A 24835-nucleotide genomic window follows, 5' to 3' on the forward strand; every position below is an offset into this window, starting at 1 on the left:
GAGACCTTTTCTATTAAGGGACAGTGTCTTTATGTCTACTGGAGTCCTTTTCTATTAAGGGACCGTGTCTTTATGTCTACTGGAGACCTTTTCTATTAAGGGACAGTGTCTTTATGTCTACTGGAGTCCTTTTCTATTAAATGGACAGTATCTCTACTTTCCTCAAGTAAGACAATTGAGTTATTTTTCCACAACTGCTGGTAAGGCAGGAGGGATAGGGGTTAGGGGTTAAGGTTGGGGTGATTAAGGTTATGGTTGGAGTTGGGGGTTAAGGTTGGGGTGATTAAGGTTATGGTTGGAGTTGGGGGTTAAGGTTGGGGTGGTTACGGTTATGGTTGGAGTTGGGGGTTAAGGTTGGGGTGGTTACGGTTATGGTTGGAGTTGGGGGTTAAGGTTGGGGTGGTTAAGATTATGGTTGGAGTTGGGGGTTAAGGTTGGGGTGGTTAAGGTTATGGTTGGGGGTAGGGGTGGTTAGGGTTATTGTATCAGCTTTGTGAATGATCATTCCATGACGCTTGCATGAGAAATAAAAAATCAACAAAAAATGAACACAATCATTCAGGATCAACCAAAGTTTATTCAAACACTTGTGCCATTTTATGTAAAAGTTAATTATTTACATAAAGATTTGATTTCTGACAAAAAAGCTCAGATTTGGACTAATGTTGACGTAAACTATCGCTACCAAGTCATCTGAATCATGTTCAAAATGTTATTCAACTTTTCAGTTTGATTAAATAAACATTAAATAAACAGAATTATACAATATCTTCAATATAAGGTTATTAAGAACAGTGGATTTATTTTCATTAACATTTTAAGTAGTGAATGTCATTATACTGCAACGTCTTGCCTCTCAAACCTAATTTAATCCTCTAACCAGAGTTTGGTGCGATGGTCATTAAAAACATAAAACAATAGCAGTGCATAATATCATATATGATACGAACCGAGCTCTAGTAACTAGCCTTCTACAGTATAGATAGAAGAGTAGAACAGACTTCAATAGAACTATTACAGAATTCTCTTCTAGAACTTAGATTGGAGTCAGTTCTGTCTGTTGTCCCGGTCCTCCTCCATCATACTGCCAATCTGATGCTATACAATTTATAGGTTACTATAGGTTACTGCTAGCCTGCTGCCAGTCAGGATGGACAGTTACTCACCCTAACATGCTGCCAGTCAGGATGGACAGTTACTCACCCTAACATGCTGCCAGTCAGGATGGATAGTTACTCACCCTAACATGCTGCCAGTCAGGATGGATAGTTACTCACCCTAACATGCTGCCAGTCAGGATGGATAGTTACTCACCCTAACATGCTGCCAGTCAGGATGGATAGTTACTCACCCTAACATGCTGCCAGTCAGGATGGATAGTTACTCACCCTAACATGCTGCCAGTCAGGATGGACAGTTACTCACCCTAACATGCTGCCAGTCAGGATGGACAGTTACTCACCCTAACATGCTGCCCACCAGCCTCTAGATGTGCAGATGACTTCAACTTTAAAAACAATCCCAATCTGAAACACTATCCACTAAAATAGCATTTCATCAGATGATAAATTAGCTATTACAATGTACGCCCTCTCTCTCTCAAAAAAAGCATATTGTACACTTCATTTTTCTCCAATAATAACTATGAATGACTTATTGCTTCAAATATTGTCTTCTCTAGTATCGCAGAACCAGGGTACACAGTCAGATACGCCCTGAGTCCACATGGACAACAAACATGGATTTGATTATTAGACTAATAGACTATAGTGCAATTACAAACTCCATGAAATAATTTCCCCCTTGCGGTTAGAGGCCAGCCAGCAGCCGGAGGGTTGCCAGTTTCAATCCCGGACCGACCAGAAGAATCTGTCGGGAAGTCAGCTGGAAGGTTGCTGGTATCAAATCCTACCACTACATGCCATTGAGCAAGGCACTTAACCCCCCACAACAACAGCTCCCTGGACGCACAGTGTAGCCCCTGCACCACTCCAATACCTGTATATAGAATGTGTCTCTTCCAGAGGAGTTGGGTTAAAAGCATAAGTCAAATTTTGGTTGGACCTTGTGTGCAATTGACTCCTCCTCTACACCTTCCTCTGTCCTCAAGTTACCATAGTCCTCCAGAACAGCTGACTCAGTCACATTATGAAGTTACCATAGTCCCCCAGAACAGCTGACCCAGTCACATTATGACGTTACCATAGTCCCCCAGAACAGCTGACCCAGTCACATTATGAAGTTACCATAGTCCTCCAGAACAGCTGACCCAGTCACATTATGAAGTTACCATAGTCCCCCAGAACAGCTGACCCAGTCACATTATGAAGTTACCATAGTCCCCCAGAAAAGCTGACCCAGTCACATTATTTTACATTATGAAGTTACCATAGTCCTCCAGAACAGCTGACCCAGTCACATTATGAAGTTACCATAGTCCCTAGCTATCTAAAGTGGCTAAATTAATAAGGTAAGGGGGGCATCATACTGTGTTTGCTTTCTGCCATGATTAAGTTGTCAAAGCCCTTTGGATCAGTTCTGCACAGCTGCCACTGCCCGCTCTTGATTTCCTTTCATTTTTTCTCCTCTCGTCTGCTCCACCTTCTAAGCAGAGCAGGCAGGCCCGTTGCCCTAGCGACCCCAGACTCCACACAGATACGGCATGTAGACATAGTGCTCCAGAGTCAGTACTGTGCTCCAGAGTCAGTACTGTGCTCCAGAGTCAGTACTGTGCTCCAGAGTCAGTACTGTGCTCCAGAGTCAGTACTGTGCTCCAGAGTCAGTACTGTGCTCCAGAGTCAGTACTGTGCTCCAGAGTCAGTACTGTGCTCCAGAGTCAGTACTGTTCATTTGCACAATGTCTCTCGTTCACATGCACTTGTAAATGTACAAACTCAACAAAAATTACATTCGGTAGTGCCTACCTATATACGTAGAATTTTATGCGCTGGACTGCCCGTCTTTGCAATTAACTTATTTTTGTCTGCGCTCGTTAGCATATTTAGGTAGCAGCCTCCATGCCATTACTTGTGCTAATTTTGTTAGCATTCTACTAATAAGACGCCCAATGGGATTTTTTTGGTGTCCACTTGTGTACTAAACCGGTAATACTGTAAATCCCGGGATAAGAGGACAGTCTGATATGAAAATATGGATACCGCCAGTTCCTAGTGTGAGCTGATCATATATCAGACGACAGCCAACCCTCCAGCGTCACAGCAAACCCCAATGTGTTCCAGGAATGGATTAAAGGTAACAGCTCAATACCCTTCTCACCCTAGCCCTCCGAACCAGCCCTTCTCACCCTAGCCCTCCGAACCAGCCATTCTCACCCTAGCCCTCCGAACCAGCAACAGGCTCGTACACTTCTCTGCCTAGAGCTCAGAAATAAGGAAGGTTCTGAAATCAACATGTATGAGACAGACATACCTTCTGATGTCCAATACAACTCAACCAAACTAACTCTATATACACACACCTCCGTGGATTTAGTAACAGACTCAAGTCAAAGTGGGCAGAATATTATATATTCATCAAAAACAACAATACTTCTTTGACAGTATCCGTAATGTCTGGTTCTATTCAAGGCCAAGATGCTGATTGGTCAGACTCACCCTGTGCTCCATGCAGCTCAACACAACCGATTATTGATTTCATTACATTTGATTGCTTCTTTAGTCAGTTAGAATGGGTTTGAAAATGATAAGGTTCTGGTCAAATAGAGAGACCGGGCAGGTCTGTCTCTCCTAACATCAGGTATAGTCTACAGTAGAACTTTGACAGGTCATAAACTCCTATGGATCCTATAAGTGGGGTCCCTTTGGTGACGAACCCTAAAGCCTCTAGAATATCTACATCTTTATGTTACATTCAACACAATAAATAGCAACAACTCAGTTAACACGTATTAACATCAGGAGCTTTAAAATAAAAACTAAAATAAAGTTCAATCAAAAGCTAAATTGGGCTGAATGGAATAAATGAATGAGATTTAGTGTGCAAAGTCGAGGAGTGATCTCGAAGAACGAATCATTCCTTTGATGGTTGAATGAATAGAAGGCAAGCTGGTTCATCTCAAACCAGAGCCATTATACAGGTTGTAACGTATGGCTATATACACTGAATGTACAAAACATTAGGAACACCTGCTCTTTCCATGACAGACTGATCAGGTGAATCCAGGTGTAAGCTATGATACCTAGTTGAGGTCACTTGTTAAATCCACTTCAATCAGTGTAGATGAAGGGGAGGAGACGGGTTAAAGGACTTTAAAGCTTTGAGATAATTGAGACGTGTTGTGTGCCATTCAGAGGGTGAATGGGCAAGACAGAATATTTAAGTGCCTTTGAACGGGGTAGTAGGTGCCTTTGAACGGGGTCTGGTAGTAGGTGGTAGTATGGTATGGTAGTAGGTGCCTTTGAACAGGGTATGGTAGTAGGTGTCTTTGAACGGGGTATGGTAGTAGGTGTCTTTGAACGGGGTATGGTAGTAGGTGTCTTTGAACGGGGTATGGTAGTAGGTACCTTTGAACGGGGTATGGTAGTAGGTACCTTTGAACGGGGTAGTAGGTGCCTTTGAACGGGGTCTGGTAGTAGGTGGTAGTATGGTATGGTAGTAGGTGCCTTTGAACAGGGTAGTAGGTGCCTTTGAACGGGGTCTGGTAGTAGGTGGTAGTATGGTATGGTAGTAGGTGCCTTTGAACAGGGTATGGTAGTAGGTGCCTTTGAACGGGGTATGGTAGTAGGTGCCTTTGAACGGGGTATGGTAGTAGGTGTCTTTGAACGGGGTATGGTAGTAGGTGTCTTTGAACGGGGTATGGTAGTAGGTGTCTTTGAACGGGGTATGGTAGTAGGTGTCTTTGAACGGGGTATGGTAGTAGGTGTCTTTGAACGGGGTATGGTAGTAGGTGTCTTTGAACGGGGTATGGTAGTAGGTGTCTTTGAACGGGGTAGTAGGTGTCTTTGAACGGGGTAGTAGGTGTCTTTGAACGGGGTAGTAGGTGTCTTTGAACGGGGTAGTAGGTGTCTTTGAACGGGGTAGTAGGTGTCTTTGAACGGGGTAGTAGGTGTCTTTGAACGGGGTATGGTAGTAGGTGCCTTTGAACGGGGTAGTAGGTGTCTTTGAACGGGGTATGGTAGTAGGTGTCTTTGAACGGGGTATGGTAGTAGGTGTCTTTGAACGGGGTATGGTAGTAGGTGTCTTTGAACGGGGTATGGTAGTAGGTGCCTTTGAACGGGGTATGGTAGTAGGTGTCTTTGAACGGGGTATGGTAGTAGGTGTCTTTGAACGGGGTAGTAGGTGTCTTTGAACGGGGTAGTAGGTGTCTTTGAACGGGGTAGTAGGTGTCTTTGAACGGGGTAGTAGGTGTCTTTGAACGGGGTAGTAGGTGTCTTTGAACGGGGTATGGTAGTAGGTGTCTTTGAACGGGGTATGGTAGTAGGTGTCTTTGAACGGGGTAGTAGGTGCCAGAAGCAGCGGTTTGTGTCAAGAACCGCAACGCTGCTGAGTTTCACGAGTGTATCAAGATTGGTCCACCACCCAAAGGACATGCAGACGAATTGACACAATTGTGGGAAGCATTGGAGTAAACAACGGCCAGCATCCCTGTGGAAAGCTTTGGACACCTTGTAGAGTCCATGCCGTGCCAAATTGAGGCTGTTCTGAGAGCCAAAGGGGGTGGAACGCCATATCAGGATGGTGTCCTTAATGTTTTGTAAACTGTAGCTGTGAGATAGGAGACCCTGTTATATCATATCATTGTTGCCTCGGCCTTATTACGTACCTGTTGAAGGCCTAGATCAGGGGTGTCAAACTCATTCCACGTAAGGTCAAGTGTCTGCAGGTTTTTGGTTTTTCCTTTCAATTAAGACCTAGACACCCAGGTGAGGCGAGTTCCTTATTAAATAGTACAAGTGTGGAGCGGAAACCCAGACACTCGCCCTTCCCTGGAATGAGTTTCACACATGGCTGAGATAAAGCATATCTAACCCAGTACTACCATGAGATAGCTAGGGTCCCAGTACTACCATGAGATAGCTAGCTTGGGTCCCAGTACTACCATGAGATAGCTAGGGTCCCAGTACTACCATGAGATAGCTAGCTTGGGTCCCAGATACATCATTTGTTTCTAAGACTATGTTGTTTGAGTATAATTTTGGGGTACTTTGGGATAATGTTCATAAGGGCACAAAAGCCTTTCTGAAACAAATTTCTGAACAAAAAGTCAGCCTCTAAATTCTATTGGAAGAAACTGTTTAGAGTGGGTGGGTGGTAGCTCATGGTGCCGGTCGACTGGTCAGGGTATACGGAGGTCTGGGGTCCAGAGATGAGCTCCAGTTAGGTCATCTCGGAGGCGGTTTCCTCCCCCAAGCAGAGCCTCTTCTGTGGGCTAGTTATTTAACTTAGCAGCCTGCTCCTTCTGGGCCTTCTCCTTCTCTTGCAGCTTCTCCTCCTTCTGCAGCATCACCATGATTTCTGCTACCTGGCTGGTGTTGATGTCAATGTCCTCCTTGTCAATCAACTCCACCAACTAGAATAACACACACAACGAGACACACATTGGGTTAGCGTTCATTCGTTGTCAACACCTGTCTGTCTGTCTTTCATTCAGCTGATTGGCTGAGAAGACACAGCCAGAGGTCCCAACACATACCTTGATGACATCATCAATGTCGATCTTCCCGTCCTTGTTGTCATCGAGAGCGTCAGCGATGCTCTGCAGCTTGTGCTCTGGAATGTTCTGGATCTGCCTCATGACAGTGATGAGCTCGTTGATACTGATCAGGTTCTCCCTAAAGGTAAACAGAAGGCTACATACAGGAGGCATGTTACTGGCTCACACAGGTCACATGGTGGGGGAGGAGGAGCCAACGCTGTTGCCATGCAGGATCAAAAGTCCCAGAAGTCCCAGCACACCAATCAGATCAAACCAAATTACATTTTAGGGAATATTTTATCAGTGAAGTGCAATTAAGAACAAGCTAAAATTAAAAAATATTTAAAAGCCTTTCCTAGGAATTGCATCTTTTGCGAAAAATCATAGAAAATGATTGTGATCTTTAATTTAGCAAATGAGAGTTAGCATTATTGTGAAGAAAAAAAAGCAGTAGCCTTAATAAATAACGTTCAGGTGTATTATGCTATAGTCACTATATAGCAACAGTTTAAATGACATATGGACTTTACTAGTGGTTCTCAACCGGTGCAGCACACATTCCATTACTTTAGATTGGTGTGTATTGTTGTGAAATTGTTAGATTTTACTACAATGTTGGAGCTAGAAACACAAGCATTTCACTACACCCACAATAACATCTGCTAAACATGTGTATGTGACCAGTAAAATTTAATTTGAGGTGTGCTGCTTGAGGAACTCTCAGGTGTGCTGCAAAACTTTTCCTAATCTTGACTAATTTTTTGAACCCTCACTTATAAACATGTAAAGTTGACTTGGGAGCACTAGAGTTGGTCAGATAACACATTCAATGGTTACACATGGTTCTATCTGTACAGTTGGTTCCAGTCCAGTGTGCTCAGGCTGTTGTTACATGTATCACCTGAGGGGTGCGCAGCCCCAGCAAAGTCATTAGTATCATTTTACTTTTGTCTATAAAAACAGTTAGCACAACTAAGTCTGATAGGGTTTAGTCATTTATTTCTTAATATATGTCTCTGGGCTTAGCTATACCACAGCCTCTGCTCTAGAAACAAACAGAGTGGCTTCGTGTCCATGGTTGCACCTTTACAATACAGAAAGCCACTCCTCTGTAGCCCAAACTGTTCAAAACTAAAACATTTTACCAGAGCTAAAAAAAAGATCCATATTATTTGGGGAGCAGATTTGCGGGTCGCTCTTAAAGGGGCGGGTGCCTTTCCAGTTTGATGGACTAAATGGTTGAAACTCCAACACATTGTTAACATCTGACACGTAGTAGATGAATGAGGTCGCAGCTTTTACCAACATTTAGCTTAACTTTTAGCGACGCCATATTTCTCAATGAATAATCGGAATAGTAAGAACAATTTAAATGTGTTAGCATCTGATCCTAGAAAATTATCAAGATTTCTTGTTTTGAGAAGGCCTCAGTGTCAGAATGGTAAAACTATTGTAAGTCTGTCTGCTTGTTTAAATAAGGGTTAACTCTAACCCAGACTGGCTTCTCAGGAAGTCTACATTAGAACAGACACCATACTGATGAATAAGGGTTAGGGTTAACTCTAACCCAGACTGGCTTCTCAGGAAGTCTACATTAGAACAGACACCATACTGATGAATAAGGGTTAGGGTTAACTCTAACCCAGACTGGCTTCTCAGGAAGTCTACATTAGAACAGACACCATCAATAACAACATAGTTTGCCATTCCAAATGAAGAATGACTTTAAAAAGGTCAAAGAACAGAGACTTACTAAAAGACCATGCTTCTCCTTAAAGGAAATACACTATTTTAAAATGGAGACAGCCCTTAATGGCGCTGCCCATGCTGTCACAGGAGCTGCTATTATGAGGAGCTCTCTAACATAATCTAGTATAAAGCCCCACCCCAGAGAATGAAGGCCAGTATAAAGCCCCACCCCAGAGAATGAAGGCCAGTATAAAGCCCCACCCCAGTGAATGGAGGCCAGTATAAAGCCCCACCCCAGAGAATGGAGGCCAGTATAAAGCCCCACCCCAGTGAATGGAGGCCAGTATAAAGCCCCACCCCAGTGAATGGAGGCCAGTATAAAGCCCCACCCCAGTGAATGAAGGCCAGTATAAAGCCCCACCCCAGTGAATGAAGGCCAGTATAAAGCCCCACCCCAGTGAATGAAGGCCAGTATAAAGCCCCACCCCAGTGAATGAAGGCCAGTATAAAGCCCCACCCCAGCGAATGAAGGCCAGTATAAAGCCCCACCCCAGAGAATGGAGGCCAGTATAAAGCCCCACCCCAGCGAATGAAGGCCAGTATAAAGCCCCACCCCAGTGAATGGAGGCCAGTATAAAGCCCCACCCCAGTGAATGAAGGCCAGTATAAAGCCCCACCCCAGAGAATGAAGGCCAGTATAAAGCCCCACCCCAGTGAATGAAGGCCAGTATAAAGCCCCACCCCAGTGAAATGAAGGCCAGTATAAAGCCCCACCCCAGTGAAATGAAGGCCAGTATAAAGCCCCACCCCAGTGAAATGAAGGCCAGTATAAAGCCCCACCCCAGTGAAATGAAGGCCAGTATAAAGCCCCACCCCAGTGAAATGAAGGCCAGTATAAAGCCCCACCCCAGTGAAATGAATGGACCTATTCCATCCGATTGAACCAGGCACAACTGCTGAGGGCAGAGTGCCCTGCTCAGATGGAACAGTAAACTACCGCCACCAAGCAGGGTTTCATTGAGCCGGTATTAGCCGGCTTTTGGACACTATTTTTTTTAGGAAAGCCGATAAAAATCTGCACCGGCCGGTTGTCCGGTTAGGGAATAAAACATTTAGTCTCGTCATCGATGTAAATACATTTGACCTGTCATGCTTATTAGTCTCTAGGTTAATTTGCATAATTGAACAGAATTAAATTGGTGTGTGTATATTCATTATGTAACTTATTTGTGACTCGTTTCAGTAAGGTAGGCGTATGATGGACGTCACTACTTCACAGGAGAGGCATATTAACTTTGTTTGTTTGTTGCAGAAATGCCTTCTGGGACATGTGAACTTTCAAGTGCCTTAATAACAAACCCTTATGTCATATGTAAATACGAATACAATTGTTAAGTTACGAGCCTGGTTGGTTTAGACAGGAACTTTCCCGCTAGCCACGATTGGCTGAGATAATGGATGGACACACCGAGACATGAGTTCGGATTGATCTGCCATGTAACATACTTCTGTCTATAACATGAGCTGTTCTCAGTAAGTGTGGATACTTGCTACCGCAGCTTTTTTTGAAAGATGTAACGTTAACCGTGGAGAATGCAAAGTGATGCTACTGCTCTCAACAATGCTGCCCTGAATTTATCAGACGCCGTCGACAAAGATCAGAGGGACAAAAGGTTGTGATGGACTACTTCCTGGAGGACGATCGTGCCACGCTGAATCTCTCCGACTGAACATTATTCAGACGATGAGGAAATCCCTGACTTAGGTAAAAGCATTTTCATTGAACCATCTTCCGATGACAGCGATTGGGAAGAAACGACGATCAATAGCGTTGTTGTCGCGGAAGAAGTTGACCATCAGTAGAATGCCTGGTGGAAGCAGAGTATGATAAGGAGATAAATAGAATTCTGCCGATTGATTACAAATGCAGAGGGAGTGGAAAAGAGAACAAGGCTGTAGTGTAAAACTTCTGTCTCCGGATTACATCTTCAAACTATGGGCAACTATGGCATCCGCGACAGAGAAGGAGAAAGACTGGATGATCATGGCATTGCACACGGTCAGTGTGAACCAGAGTGACTGGACACAATGGGCCAAGCAAGCTGTACAAACAAAATGAAAACGACACAGGGCACACAAGGCATCATATTAGCATCTCATGCTAGTTGATGATAATCCTAGTCATATTAGCATCTCATGCTAGTTGATGATATTCCTAGTCATATTAGCATCTCATGCTAGTTGATGATAATCCTAGTCATATTAGAAACCCATGCTAGTTTATGATAATCCTAGTCATATTAGCATCTCATGCTAGTTGATGATAATCCTAGTCATATTAGCAACCCATGCTAGTTGATGATAATCCTAGTCATATTAGCAACCCATGCTAGTTGATGATAATCCTAGTCATATTAGCAACCCATGCTAGTTGATGATAATCCTAGTCATATTAGCATCTCATGCTAGTTGATGATAATCCTAGTCATATTAGCAACCCATGCTAGTTGATGATAATCCTAGTTATATTAGCATCTCATGCTAGTTGATGATAATCCTAGTCATATTAGCATCTCATGCTAGTTGATGATATTCCTAGTCATTTTAGCATCCCATGCTAGTTGTTGATAATCCTAGTCATATTAGCATCCCATACTAGTTAATGATAATCCTAGTCATATTAGCATCCCATGCTAGTTGATGATAATCCTAGTCATATTAGCATCCCGTGCTAGTCATATTAAATAAAATCAAATGTATTTATATAGCCCTTCTTACATCAGATGATATATCAAAGTACTGTACAGAAATCCAGCCTAAAACCCCAAACAACAGGTGTAGAAGCACGGTGGCTAGGAAAAACTCCCTAGAGAGGCCAAAACATAGGAAGAAACCTAGAGAGGAACCAGGCTATGAGCATCTCATGCTAGTTGTTGCATATTAGATCTCCCCTCTTTCTAAATTTCCAACTGATATTTTCATCCACTTCACATGAAACCGCTGGCTTTTGACAACAGTGTGGCGCGTATCCTACTGCCTTGTGCGTATTGCTGCATTTGACGTCCATATCCTGTTCCAGTCTGATCGAACAGAGTGGTTCTATGATGACTGATTTCTTACCCAATAGGAGGAGTGGATGGTCTGTCCATCTGTCCGTCGAGGACCACCTTGTCCTGCTCCAGCTCTGTGATGATCTTGCCTATCCTACTGATCATCCCGTTGACCCTCTTAGAGAGCCGCTGAGAGGCCTTACTCTCCTGCACGGCCTTCTCCTGGCCAGTCTTAGATAACTCCTTCTTTATCTCCTTTAGGTCCTGGACAAAAACACACACATCCCCCGTCAGTAGTGACGAGATCCCACCCGACCCCCCGTCAGTAGTGACGAGATCCCGCCCCAGTAGTGACGAGATCCCGCCCCAGTAGTGACGAGATCCCGCCCCAGTAGTGACGAGATCCCGCCCCAGTAGTGACGAGATCCCGCCCCAGTAGTGACGAGATCCCGCCCCAGTAGTGATGAGATCCCACCCCAGTAGTGATGAGATCCCACCCCAGTAGTGATGAGATCCCACCCGACCCCCAGTCAGTAGTGACGAGATCCCACCCAGGAGTGATGAGATCCCACCCGACCCCCAGTCAGTAGTGACGAGATCCCACCCCAGTAGTGATGAGATCCCACCCCAGTAGTGATGAGATCCCTCCCCAGTAGTGATGAGATCCCACCCCAGTAGTGATGAGATCCCACCCCAGTAGTGATGAGATCCCACCCGACCCCCAGTCAGTAGTGACGAGATCCCACCCCAGTAGTGACGAGATCCCACCCCAGTAGTGACGAGATCCCACCCCAGTAGTGACGAGATCCCACCCCAGTAGTGACGAGATCTCACCCCAGTAGTGACGAGATCCCACCCGACCCCCGTCAGTAGTGACGAGATCCCTCCTTACCTCGCTGTACTCCTGCACGTCATCTTTCAGGTCCTCTAGCTCCTCCTTTTCCAGAGTGAGTAACTTCTTCTGTTCCTTCAGCTGGGTACATGCATCACTCAACATGTCTATCTCTTCCTTAGTGATCTCCTCTCCCTGTAGGGGACAATATATACTAGATTATTATACAGTTTGGTACAGAACAATGTATACTAGATTATACAGCAGGGTAAAGGACAATATATAGGACAGGTGTTGGTCTGTGTGTTACCCTGATGCCCTCTAGGACAGGTGTAGGTCTGTGTGTTACCCTGATGTCCTCTAGGACAGGTGTTGGTCTGTGTGTTACCCTGATGTCCTCTAGGAAACGTGTCTGTGTGTTACCCTGATGCCCTCTAGGAAACGTGTCTGTGTGTTACCCTGATGCCCTCTAGGACAGGTGCCTGTGCGGTACCCTGATGTCCTCTAGGACAGGTGTTGGTCTGTGTGTTACCCTGATGCCCTCTAGGACAGGTGTAGGTCTGTGCGGTACCCTGATGCCCTCTAGGACAGGTGTAGGTCTGTGCGGTACCCTGATGCCCTCTAGGACAGGTGTAGGTCTGTGCGGTACCCTGATGCCCTCTAGGACAGGTGTAGGTCTGTGCGGTACCCTGATGCCCTCTAGGACAGGTGTAGGTCTGTGCGGTACCCTGATGCCCTCTAGGACAGGTGTAGGTCTGTGCGGTACCCTGATGCCCTCTAGGACAGGTGTAGGTCTGTGCGGTACCCTGATGCCCTCTAGGACAGGTGTAGGTCTGTGCGGTACCCTGATGCCCTCTAGGACAGGTGTAGGTCTGTGCGGTACCCTGATGCCCTCTAGGACAGGTGTAGGTCTGTGCGGTACCCTGATGCCCTCTAGGACAGGTGTAGGTCTGTGCGGTACCCTGATGCCCTCTAGGACAGGTGTAGGTCTGTGCGGTACCCTGATGCCCTCTAGGACAGGTGTAGGTCTGTGCGGTACCCTGATGCCCTCTAGGACAGGTGTAGGTCTGTGCGGTACCCTGATGCCCTCTAGGACAGGTGTAGGTCTGTGCGGTACCCTGATGCCCTCTAGGACAGGTGCCGGTCTGTGCGGTACCCTGATGCCCTCTAGGACAGGTGCCGGCCTGTGCGGTACCCTGATGCCCTCTAGGACAGGTGCCTGTGCGGTACCCTGATGCCCTCTAGGACAGGTGCCTGTGCGGTACCCTGATGCCCTCTAGGACAGGTGCCTGTGCGGTACCCTGATGCCCTCTAGGACAGGTGCCTGTGCGGTACCCTGATGCCCTCTAGGACAGGTGCCTGTGCGGTACCCTGATGCCCTCTAGGACAGGTGCCTGTGCGGTACCCTGATGCCCTCTAGGACAGGTGCCTGTGCGGTACCCTGATGCCCTCTAGGACAGGTGCCTGTGCGGTACCCTGATGCCCTCTAGGACAGGTGCCTGTGCGGTACCCTGATGCCCTCTAGGACAGGTGCCTGTGCGGTACCCTGATGCCCTCTAGGACAGGTGCCTGTGCGGTACCCTGATGCCCTCTAGGACAGGTGTTGGTCTGTGCGTTACCTTGATGCCCTCTTGGACAGGTGTTGGTCTGTGTGTTACCCTGATGCCCTCTTGGACAAGTGTTGGTCTGTGCGTTACCCTGATGCCCTCTTGGACAGGTGTTGGTCTGTGCGTTACCCTGATGCCCTCTTGGACAGGTGTTGGTCTGTGCGTTACCCTGATACCCTCTAGGACAGGTGTTGGTCTGTGCGTTACCTTGATGCCCTCTTGGACAGGTGTTGGTCTGTGCGTTACCTTGATGCCCTCTAGGACAGGTGTCTGTGTGTTACCTTGATGCCCTCTAGGACAGGTGTCTGTGTTACCTTGATGCCCTCTAGGACAGGTGCCTGTGCGTTACCTTGATGCCCTCTAGGACAGGTGCCTGTGTGTTACCCTGATGCCCTCTAGGACAGGTGCCTGTGTGTTACCCTGATGCCCTCTAGGACAGGTGCCTCTGTGTTACCCTGATGCCCTTTAGGACAGGTGCCTGTGTGTTACCCTGATGCCCTCTAGGACACGTGTCTGTGTTACCTTGATGCCCTCTAGGACAGGCGCTGTGTCTCGTAGTGTCTCTGAGTGTACAGCCATGTCCACACTAGTGAGGGAGTATTCTGTCCTCTCTGCTGCGTCCGCCAGCCTCTCCATCTCTCGGTCCTTGTTATCCTGACGTATCGCTGCCTCCTCCTGCAGCGTGGCTTCCAGCTTGGTCTTGTTGTCCACCTGGGACAGCTCCATCTCAGCCACCTTAACCTGGGCCTCCTTAGCCTGGAGAGAGAGAGAGAGACACCACCAAGTCATATAAACCTCTAACTGACTTCTAACCCGACACCGTGTCAGAGACACTGACCTCTAACCCGACACCGTGTCAGAGACACTGACCTCTAACCCGACACCGTGTCAGAGACACTGACCTCTAACCCGACACCGTGTCAGAGACACTGACCTCTAACCCGACACCGTGTCAGAGACACTGACCTCTAACCCGACACCGTGTCAGAGACACTGACCTCTAACCCGACACCGTGTCAGAGACACTGACCTCTAACCCGACACCGTGTCAGAGACACTGACCTCTAACCCCGACACCGTGTCAGAGACACTGACCTCTAACCCGACCGTGTCAGAGACACTGACCTCTAACCCGACACCGTGTCAGAGACACTGACCTCTAACCCGACACCGTGTCAGAGACACTGACCTCTAACCCGACACCGTGTCAGAGACACTGACCTCTAACCCGACACCGTGTCAGAGACACTGACCTCTAACCCGACACCGTGTCAGAGACACTGACCTCTAACCCGACACCGTGTCAGAGACACTGACCTCTAACCCGACACCGTGTCAGAGACACTGACCTCTAACCCGACACCGTGTCAGAGACACTGACCTCTAACCCGACACCGTGTCAGAGACACTGACCTCTAACCCGACACCGTGTCAGAGACACTGACCTCTAACCCGACACCGTGTCAGAGACACTGACCCTGGGCCTCTAACCCCAGGCCTCTGTGAAATGGAGGTAGTATACACCAACCCTATAAAATAGTTTGTACCAGTATTTCCAGGTGGAACTAAACTCATACATACCACTATGTCAGGCAGATTCTGCAGGGTGGTCTTGAGCTGGTCTGCAGGAGAGAGAGTATCCGGGAGGAACATGGCTCTGGAGAGGAGGAGGAGTGAGGTGGGGATGTGCTGGTTCAGGTGCAGCTCCAACCACTGGAGAAGAGGAACACACACAACTTACTACTCAACAACTCACTACCCCAGGTTACATCTAATCACAGTGAAGAAGAAGTCTTCTGGTTTACCAGGTTACATCTAATCACAGTGAAGAAGAGGTCTTCTGGTTTACCAGGTTACATCTAATCACAGTGAAGAAGAGGTCTTCTGGTTTACCAGGTTACATCTAATCACAGTGAAGAAGAAGTCTTCTGGTTTACCAGGTTACATCTAATCACAGTGAAGTTACATCTAATCACAGTGAAGAAGAAGTCTTCTGGTTTACCAGGTTACATCTAATCACAGTGAAGAAGAAGTCTTCTGGTTTACCAGGTTACATCTAATCACAGTGAAGAAGAAGTCTTCTGGTTTACCAGGTTACATCTAATCACAGTGAAGAAGAAGTCTTCTGGTTTACCAGGTTACATCTAATCACAGTGAAGAAGAAGTCTTCTGGTTTACCAGGTTACATCTAATCACAGTGAAGAAGAAGTCTTCTGGTTTACCAGGTTACATCTAATCACAGTGAAGAAGAAGTCTTCTGGTTTACCAGGTTACATCTAATCACAGTGAAGAAGAAGTCTTCTGGTTTACCAGGTTACATCTAATCACAGTGAAGAAGAAGTCTTCTGGTTTACCAGGTTACATCTAATCACAGTGAAGAAGAAGTCTTCTGGTTTACCAGGTTACATCTAATCACAGTGAAGAAGAGGTCTTCTGGTTTACCAGGTTACATCTAATCACAGTGAAGAAGAAGTCTTCTGGTTTACCAGGTTACATCTAATCACAGTGAAGAAGAGGTCTTCTGGTTTACCAGGTTTTAATCACAGGTTACATCTAATCACAGTGAAGAAGAAGTCTTCTGGTTTACCAGGTTACATCTAATCACAGTGAAGAAGAGGTCTTCTGGTTTACCAGGTTACATCTAATCACAGTGAAGAAGAGGTCTTCTGGTTTACCAGGTTACATCTAATCACAGTGAAGAAGAGGTCTTCTGGTTTACCAGGTTACATCTAATCACAGTGAAGAAGAAGTCTTCTGGTTTACCAGGTTACATCTAATCACAGTGAAGAAGAGGTCTTCTGGTTTACCAGGTTACATCTAATCACAGTGAAGAAGAGGTCTTCTGGTTTACCAGGTTACATCTAATCACAGTGAAGAAGAGGTCTTCTGGTTTACCAGGTTACATCTAATCACAGTGAAGAAGAAGTCTTCTGGTTTACCAGGTTACATCTAATCACAGTGAAGAAGAGGTCTTCTGGTTTACCAGGTTACATCTAATCACAGTGAAGAAGAGGTCTTCTGGTTTACCAGGTTACATCTAATCACAGTGAAGAAGAGGTCTTCTGGTTTACCAGGTTACATCTAATCACAGTGAAGAAGAGGTCTTCTGGTTAAAGTGTTTAGTAGGTTTAATGTAGGCTGTCTCAGTCTCTCCACCATTAGGACACTGATAAGTTAATATGTAATAATAGGAGTGGTTTTTACCTGCTGGAGCTGTTCTCTCAGCCTCTCCTCCGTGACTCCCAGAGCTCTCATCCCTCTGGCTCGACAGGCTGCCTGGAGCTCATTCACACTCAGAGTGTCCACCCCCTCTTCAGCTATCAACTGTACTGACCGAGAGAACAGTATTCAGTAGTATTGATTCAACACGGACGACAGATGATTTATCTTCATTCAGGTGAGTGATCAGGGTTAAAAGGTCAGGGTGTCTAATGTCTGACCTTGTCGTCACCACAGATAGCTCATATTTTATTTAACTAGGCAAGTCAGTTAAGGACAAACTCTTATTTTACAATGATGGCCTACCCCAGCCAACTAACTAACCAGGACGACTCTGGGCCAATTGTGCGTCGCCCTATGGGACTCCCAATCACAGCCAGTTGTGATACGGCCTGGAATCGATCCAGGGTCTGTAGTGACGCTTCTAGCACTGAGATGCAGTGCCTTAGACCGCTGCGCCACTCGGGAGCCCAAGGTCGTAGCTAGAGGTCAGGGGTCAGAGGTTACGGATGATCACAGACACTTATTTTTTTTACTTGCCTAGTTAAATAAAGGTTCAATAAAAAAGTATACGTTGGAAGGCTTAGGGGTTAAAGGTCAGGGGTTACAGACCTTGTCATCAGTGCAGATAGCTCATAGCTTCGTGAGGAGTTGAAAGGGTTAGGGGTTAAAGGTCAGGGGTTAGAGGTCAGGGGTTACAGACCTTGTCGTCAGCGCGGATTGCTCGTAGCTTCATGATGAGTTGAAAGCGGAGGAAGTTGTTGGTTCCTATAGACTGTAGCTCCAACAGACGACACAGAGCAACCAGCTGAGGACGAGTCAGGTTGTCCAGAGTCAACTCATCTTCAAACAGCTTAGAGAACCTGATGATCTGCTCATTACTGGGACGCTCCCCTGAGTCACGGATCTAAAGGGGAAGAGACCGAGACACAGGGGGAGGGGGCAGAGATGGGGAGGGGGCAGAGAAGGTTAGGGAGAAATTTGGGGACAGAGGAACAGGGGGAACAGAGACCGAGACAGAGTCCAAGACGGACGGGAGGGGGGGGGGGGGGGGGGGGACAGAAGCATTTTGACTGTAGCGATAGATGGATGGTACCTTCTGAAAGAAGGTAGAGAACTCCTCAGTGACGTTTCCCTTGGCAACCTTGTTCCTCAGAGCGATCTCCTCTACAGTGTCCTGGAGGAATTTAGCCATCTCCAGCTTCACACGCAGCTCCGTCTTCAGCCTCTCCTCCTGGAACACACACACATTAGATCAGGGAGGTATAAGGTCAGCGGCAGGGCTAGATTAAAGGGGAGATCAGAGGTATGGCGAGGAACCTAAAGAAGGCTATGGCTGGTGTGACGACCCTCCCACTTTGTCTTGACGAATTCTCTCTTTGCTCTTCTTTTCCTTAATAGGATGTTGGTGGGCGGAGCCGGGAGAGTTGTCAGTGAAATGGGACACACCTGGGCTCGGGTATATCTTTAGCTCTATCTTTGTAGTGACTGGGTGTATTGATACACCATCCGAAGTGTAATTAATAACTTCACCATGCTCAAAGGGATATTCAATGTCTGCTTTTAAAATGTTTACCCATCTACCAATAGGTGCCCTTCCTTGCGACGCATTGGAAAACCTCCCTGGTCTTTGAATCTGTTTGAAATTCCCTGCTAGACTGAGGGACCTTACAGATAATTGTATGTGTTGGGGTACAGAGATGAGGGACCTGACAGATAATTGTATGTGTGGGGTACAGAGATGAGGGACCTTGCAGATAATTGTATGTGTGGGGTACAGAGATGAGGGACCTTACAGTATGTGTTGGGGTACAGAGATGAGGGACCTAACAGTATGTGTGGGGAACAGAGATGAGGGACCTAACAGTATGTGTGGGGAACAGAGATGAGGGACCTAACAGTAAGGGTTAAGGAGGAGGTCCTACCTTCTTGGACTGCGTCTCAAAGGTTGAGGGCAGCATGTTGGGGAAGAGCTTCAGTGCCACAGGAAGCAGGAACTCCATGAATGGCACAATGATGAACACCAGGAAGGGAAGGAGTCGAAAGACATCGGCACAAGTTCTTAGGAACTGAGGAGGAAAACAGACATTATTTAGTTAAAAGCAGTTTATGTATGCATTTGTATTTATTATGGATCCCCGTTACTCTTCCTGCGGTCTGGAAAAATGTTAAAACATCACAATACTCCATAACAAAAATCCATCAAAAATCTGTCAGTTTAAGCTAGAGATATGTCCACCAATAGCAGCCTGCCACATCAGCAGAGGAAAGTGGCAGAGTTAGTGCTAGGGATGAACTCCAGTAACCGGGATCCATCTGCAAAAATATGACTCCAGTTTGCCAAATACCTGTGACTTACAGTGCCTTGCGAAAGTATTCGGCCCCCTTGAACTTTGCGACCTTTTGCCACATTTCAGGCTTCAGAGAGTGGCTGAGGGGGTGGGATTAAAGAGCTGAGGTCTATGGTGATAGGTGGGATGGGCTGAGAGGCTGAGGGGGTGGGATTAAAGAGCTGAGGTCCATGGTGATAGGTGGGATGGGCTGAAAGGGTGGGATTAAAGAGCTGAGGTCCATGGTGATAGGTGGGATGGGCTGAGAGGTTGAGGGGGTGGGATTAAAGAGCTGAGGTCTATGGTGATAGGTGGGATGGGCTGAGAGGCTGAGGGGGTGGGATTAAAGAGCTGAGGTCCATGGTGATAGGTGGGATGGGCTGAGAGGGTGGGATTAAAGAGCTGAGCTCTATGGTGATAGGTGGGATGGGCTGAGAGGCTGGGATTAAAGAGTTGAGGTCCATGGTGATAGGTGGGATGGGCTGAGAGGCTGAGGGGGTGGGATTAAAGAGCTGAGGTCCATGGTGATAGGTGGGATGGGCTGAGGGGGTGGGACTAAAGAGCTGAGGTCCATGGTGATAGGTGGGATGGGATTAAAGAGTTGAGGTCCATGGTGATAGGTGGGATGGGCTGAGAGGCTGAGGGGGTGGGATTAAATAGCTGAGGTCCATGGTGATAGGTGGGATGGGCTGAGGGGTGGGATTAAAGAGCTTGTTTGGTAATGTATTAATGTTGTGATTGTTGTATAGAAAAGTACCATGATTGTACAGCGCCTATGGAAAGTATTCAGACCTCTTGACAGGGACTGGGAGACTAGTCAGGACTAGTCAGGATCAATGCAAAGATGAACAGAGTAAAGTACAGAGAGATCCTTGATGAAAACCTACTCTAGAGTGCTCAGGACCTCAGACTGAGGCGAAGGTTCACCTTCCAACAGGATAATGACCCTAGGCACACAGCCAAGACAACGCAGGAGTGGCTTCGGGACAAGTATCTGAATGTCCTTGGGTGGCCCAGCCAGAGCACGGACTTGAACCCGATCGAACATCTTTGGAGAGACCTGAAAATAGCTGTGCAGCGATACTCCCCATCCAACCTGACAGAGTTTGAGAGGATCTGCAGAGAAGAATGGGAGAAACGCCAAATGCCAAGCTTGTAGCATCATACCCAAGACGAGAGGCTGTAAATCACTGCCAAAGGTGCTTCAACAAAGTACTGGGTAAAGGGTCTGAATACTTACGTAAATGTGATATGTTTTTTATTTTTAATAAATTAGCAAACATTTCTAAAAACCTGGGGGGGGGGGGGGGGGGTGTAAATTGAGGAGGAAAAAAATGCTGTTACCTAACAAACGTGGAAAAAGTCAAAGGGTCTGAATATTTTCCGAAGGCGCTGTATATGTAGCAGGAAAGGGTTAATAAAATCAATGAAAGACCACATGGGATCCCTGATCTCCTCACCTGTCTCCTCTCCCGTCGGGACAGGGGGTGCCCGTTGAGGACCTGCCACAGCATACGTCCAGCGATGGTGGTGTCGATCCACAGCAGCCGGAAGCCGTGGTAGTAGTGTTTAACCTCGTCTAGAACACGTTGTCCTATAGTTCTCCTGACTATGGTATGGTCTACTGTAGGACTGTACACCGGCCCGCCCTCCTCTAGCTTCTTGTTCTTATCCTTCAGAGAGCGGAGAGACTTCTCTACTTTAGAGTCGTCACGGAGACATCTGGAGGTGTGGATCCACCGTACCCCGACCACGTTCCCCCTCCCTCGCCAGGATGCTGTCCACTGTGGGTACCCACCTCCCAGGTGGTACAGAGAGGTGGTGGTGGAGGAGCCTTCCACTACAGCAGAGTACAGCCTCATAGAAGGGGCGTGGCCTGGAACCCTGTAGCTGTCTGATGCCGTATGCAGAGAGGGGCCTAGGAAGGAGGGCGGAGCCAAGCTCCCACCTCGGACCACCAGCCTATCACCATCCAGTCTACTGAAAACACAGAAACACTCAATAACAACATGAACAACAGAACTATTGTAAAAAAAATACTGTGCCCTTAAAATGTATATAGTATGTATAAGCTGGGAGTAGAAGCCTAAGTGTTGTTGTCCAATAGTTTACTCTAATTAGGGAAGGGGTGGTAGGGTTAGGGGAAACTATATATATTTTTTAAATAATACGCAGACAATTACATTGATGGAAGCCACAATCTGCAAAATTAAAGGCGATCTACCCCCTAAAAAAAATGAAATATGAACAGCACACTCAATAACATTAACAACAAAAACACCAGTCAAACCCTAATGACGCTGGGCCAATTGTGGGTCACCCTATGGGACTCCCAATCACGACAGGTTGGGATACAACCTGGAATCGAACCAGGGTCTGTAGTGACACATCTAGCACTGAGATGCAGTGCCTCAGACTGCTGCGCTACTCGGGAGCCCAGGAAAGAACTTCTGCCAGCAATGGAAGCTGCCAGAGCGAGTGGGGACATTGCTTACATCTGCTATGACAGGCTCATTGTCCACCCTCCCTCCCAGAAGACTGGAAGGGATGAGAGAGCCAAGCCTATGGGTTCATGGCTTCAACCCCCCAACGCGCACACACACACACACACCTGAATGTGTATTTTTTGTATCTTGCTTTGTTTGCTCTTTTCAGTATTAAGTCCATCTCTGATGAGCTCCCCAGGAAAGGGCTGAAAATAGCCCATATTAATATATGTAGCCTTAGAAATAAAGTTCATGAAATCAATAACTTGCTGACATCAGATAACATTCATATATTAGACATTTCTGAAACTCTTAGATAATTCATTCTGATGATACAGCAGTAGAAACAAGGATATAGGACACAAATAAATGTTTATAGGGGAGGTGTTGCTGTATATATTCAGAGCCATATCCCTGTAATGTTTATAGGGGAGGTGATGCTGTATATATTCAGAGCCATATCCCTGTAATGTTTATAGGGGAGGTGATGCTGTATATATTCAGAGCCATATCCCTGTAATGTTTATAGGGGAGGTGTTGCTGTATATATTCAGAGCCATATCCCTGTAATGTTTATAGGGGAGGTGTTGCTGTATATATTCAGAGCCATATCCCTGTAATGTTTATAGGGGAGGTGTTGTTGTATATATTCAGAGCCATATCCCTGTAATGTTTATAGGGGAGGTGTTGCTGTATATATTCAGAGCCATATCCCTGTAATGTTTATAGGGGAGGTGTTGCTGTATATATTCAGAGCCATATCCCTGTAATGTTTATAGGGGAGGTGTTGTATATATTCAGAGCCATATCCCTGTAATGCTTATAGGGGAGGTGTTACTGTATATATTCAGAGCCATATCCCTGTAATGTTTATGGGGGAGGTGTTGCTGTATATATTCAGAGCCATATCCCTGTAATGTTTATAGGGGAGGTGTTGTATATATTCAGAGCCATATCCCTGTAATGTTTATAGGGGAGGTGTTGCTGTATATATTCAGAGCCATATCCCTGTAATGTTTATAGGGGAGGTGTTGTATATATTCAGAGCCATATCCCTGTAATGTTTATAGGGGAGGTGTTGCTGTATATATTCAGAGCCATATCCCTGTAATGTTTATAGGGGAGGTGTTGTTGTATATATTCAGAGCCATGTCCCTGTAATGTTTATAGGGGAGGTGTTGTTGTATATATTCAGAGCCATATCCCTGTAATGTTTATAGGGGAGGTGTTGCTGTATATATTCAGAGCCATATCCCTGTAATGTTTATAGGGGAGGTGTTGCTGTATATATTCAGAGCCATATCCCTGTAATGTTTATAGGGGAGGTGTTGTTGTATATATTCAGAGCCATATCCCTGTAATGTTTATAGGGGAGGTGTTGTATATATTCAGAGCCATATCCCTGTAATGTTTATAGGGGAGGTGTTGCTGTATATATTCAGAGCCATATCCCTGTAATGTTTATAGGGGAGGTGATGCTGTATATATTCAGAGCCATATCCCTGTAATGTTTATAGGGGAGGTGTTGTATATATTCAGAGCCATATCCCTGTAATGTTTATAGGGAGGTGTTGCTGTATATATTCAGAGCCATATCCCTGTAATGTTTATAGGGGAGGTGTTGCTGTATATATTCAGAGCCATATCCCTGTAATGTTTATAGGGGAGGTGTTGTATATATTCAGAGCCATATCCCTGTAATGTTTATAGGGGAGGTGTTGCTGTATATATTCAGAGCCATATCCCTGTAATGTTTATAGGGGAGGTGTTGTATATATTCAGAGCCATGTCCCTGTAATGTTTATAGGGGAGGTGTTACTGTATATATTCAGAGCCATATCCCTGTCAAGGGTTACTGAAGTGTTGTGGTTGTAGCTTCACCTGACTCATCTAAAGCCTTTTATTTTGGGGTGTTGCTACAGGCCACCAAGTGTAGTCAGTATCTAAATAATATGTGTGAAATGCTTGATAGTGGATGTGATGTAAACAGAGAGGTCTACTTTCTCAGGGACCTGAATATTGACTGGTTTTCATCAAGCTGTCCGCTCAAGAGGAAGCTTCTCACTGCAACCAGTGTCTGTAATCTGGTTCAGGTTATTAATCAACCCACTCAACAGGAAGCTTCTCACTGCAACCAGTGCCTGTAATCTGGTTCAGGTTATTAATCAACCCACTCAACAGGAAGCTTCTCACTGTAACCAGTGTCTGTAATCTGGTTCAGGTTATTAATCAACCCACTCAACAGGAAGCTTCTCACTGTAACCAGTGTCTGTAATCTGGTTCAGGTTATTAATCAACCCACTCAACAGGAAGCTTCTCACTGTAACCAGTGCCTGTAATCTGGTTCAGGTTATTAATCAACCCACTCAACAGGAAGCTTCTCACTGTAACCAGTGCCTGTAATCTGGTTCAGGTTATTAATCAACCCACTCAACAGGAAGCTTCTCACTGTAACCAGTGCCTGTAATCTGGTTCAGGTTATTAATCAACCCACTCAACAGGAAGCTTCTCACTGTAACCAGTGCCTGTAATCTGGTTCAGGTTATTAATCAACCCACTCAACAGGAAGCTTCTCACTGTAACCAGTGTCTGTAATCTGGTTCAGGTTATTAATCAACCCACTCAACAGGAAGCTTCTCACTGTGACCAGTGCCTGTAATCTGGTTCAGGTTATTAATCAACCCACTCAACAGGAAGCTTCTCACTGTAACCAGTGTCTGTAATCTGGTTCAGGTTATTAATCAACCCACTCAACAGGAAGCTTCTCACTGTAACCAGTGTCTGTAATCTGGTTCAGGTTATTAATCAACCCACTCAACAGGAAGCTCCTCACTGTAACCAGTGCCTGTAATCTGGTTCAGGTTATTAATCAACCCACTCAACAGGAAGCTTCTCACTGTAACCAGTGTCTGTAATCTGGTTCAGGTTATTAATCAACCCACTCAACAGGAAGCTTCTCACTGTAAC

At 46.1% G+C, this 24835-nt stretch overlaps 1 protein-coding gene across 3 annotated transcripts in view; it reads right to left on the bottom strand.

The window, feature by feature from the left end:
- Positions 1–557: 557 nt before the first annotated feature.
- letm1 (leucine zipper-EF-hand containing transmembrane protein 1) overlaps positions 558–24835 on the bottom strand; it is a 34801-nt gene continuing 10523 nt past the window's right edge. The window contains exons 3-13 of one of the 3 annotated variants that reach the window (XM_029647343.2): positions 20843–21359; positions 18978–19121; positions 18149–18286; positions 17756–17959; positions 17038–17157; positions 15415–15546; positions 14356–14589; positions 12287–12421; positions 11465–11658; positions 6653–6809; positions 558–6529 (exon numbers count right to left, since the gene is read on the bottom strand). In XM_029647343.2, the coding sequence (XP_029503203.1) occupies positions 6389–6529; positions 6653–6809; positions 11465–11658; positions 12287–12421; positions 14356–14589; positions 15415–15546; positions 17038–17157; positions 17756–17959; positions 18149–18286; positions 18978–19121; positions 20843–21359 (2116 nt within the window). In that variant the 3' untranslated portion in view covers positions 558–6388. Of the gene's footprint in view, positions 6530–6652; positions 6810–11464; positions 11659–12286; positions 12422–14355; positions 14590–15414; positions 15547–17037; positions 17158–17755; positions 17960–18148; positions 18287–18977; positions 19122–20842; positions 21363–24835 lie in introns of all 3 variants that reach the window. The other 2 variants (XM_029647345.2, XM_029647342.2) reach the window with 2 other exon arrangements.

Source organism: Oncorhynchus nerka, linkage group LG12 (genome assembly GCF_034236695.1).
Source record: "Oncorhynchus nerka isolate Pitt River linkage group LG12, Oner_Uvic_2.0, whole genome shotgun sequence".
Lineage (NCBI taxonomy): Eukaryota > Metazoa > Chordata > Actinopteri > Salmoniformes > Salmonidae > Oncorhynchus > Oncorhynchus nerka.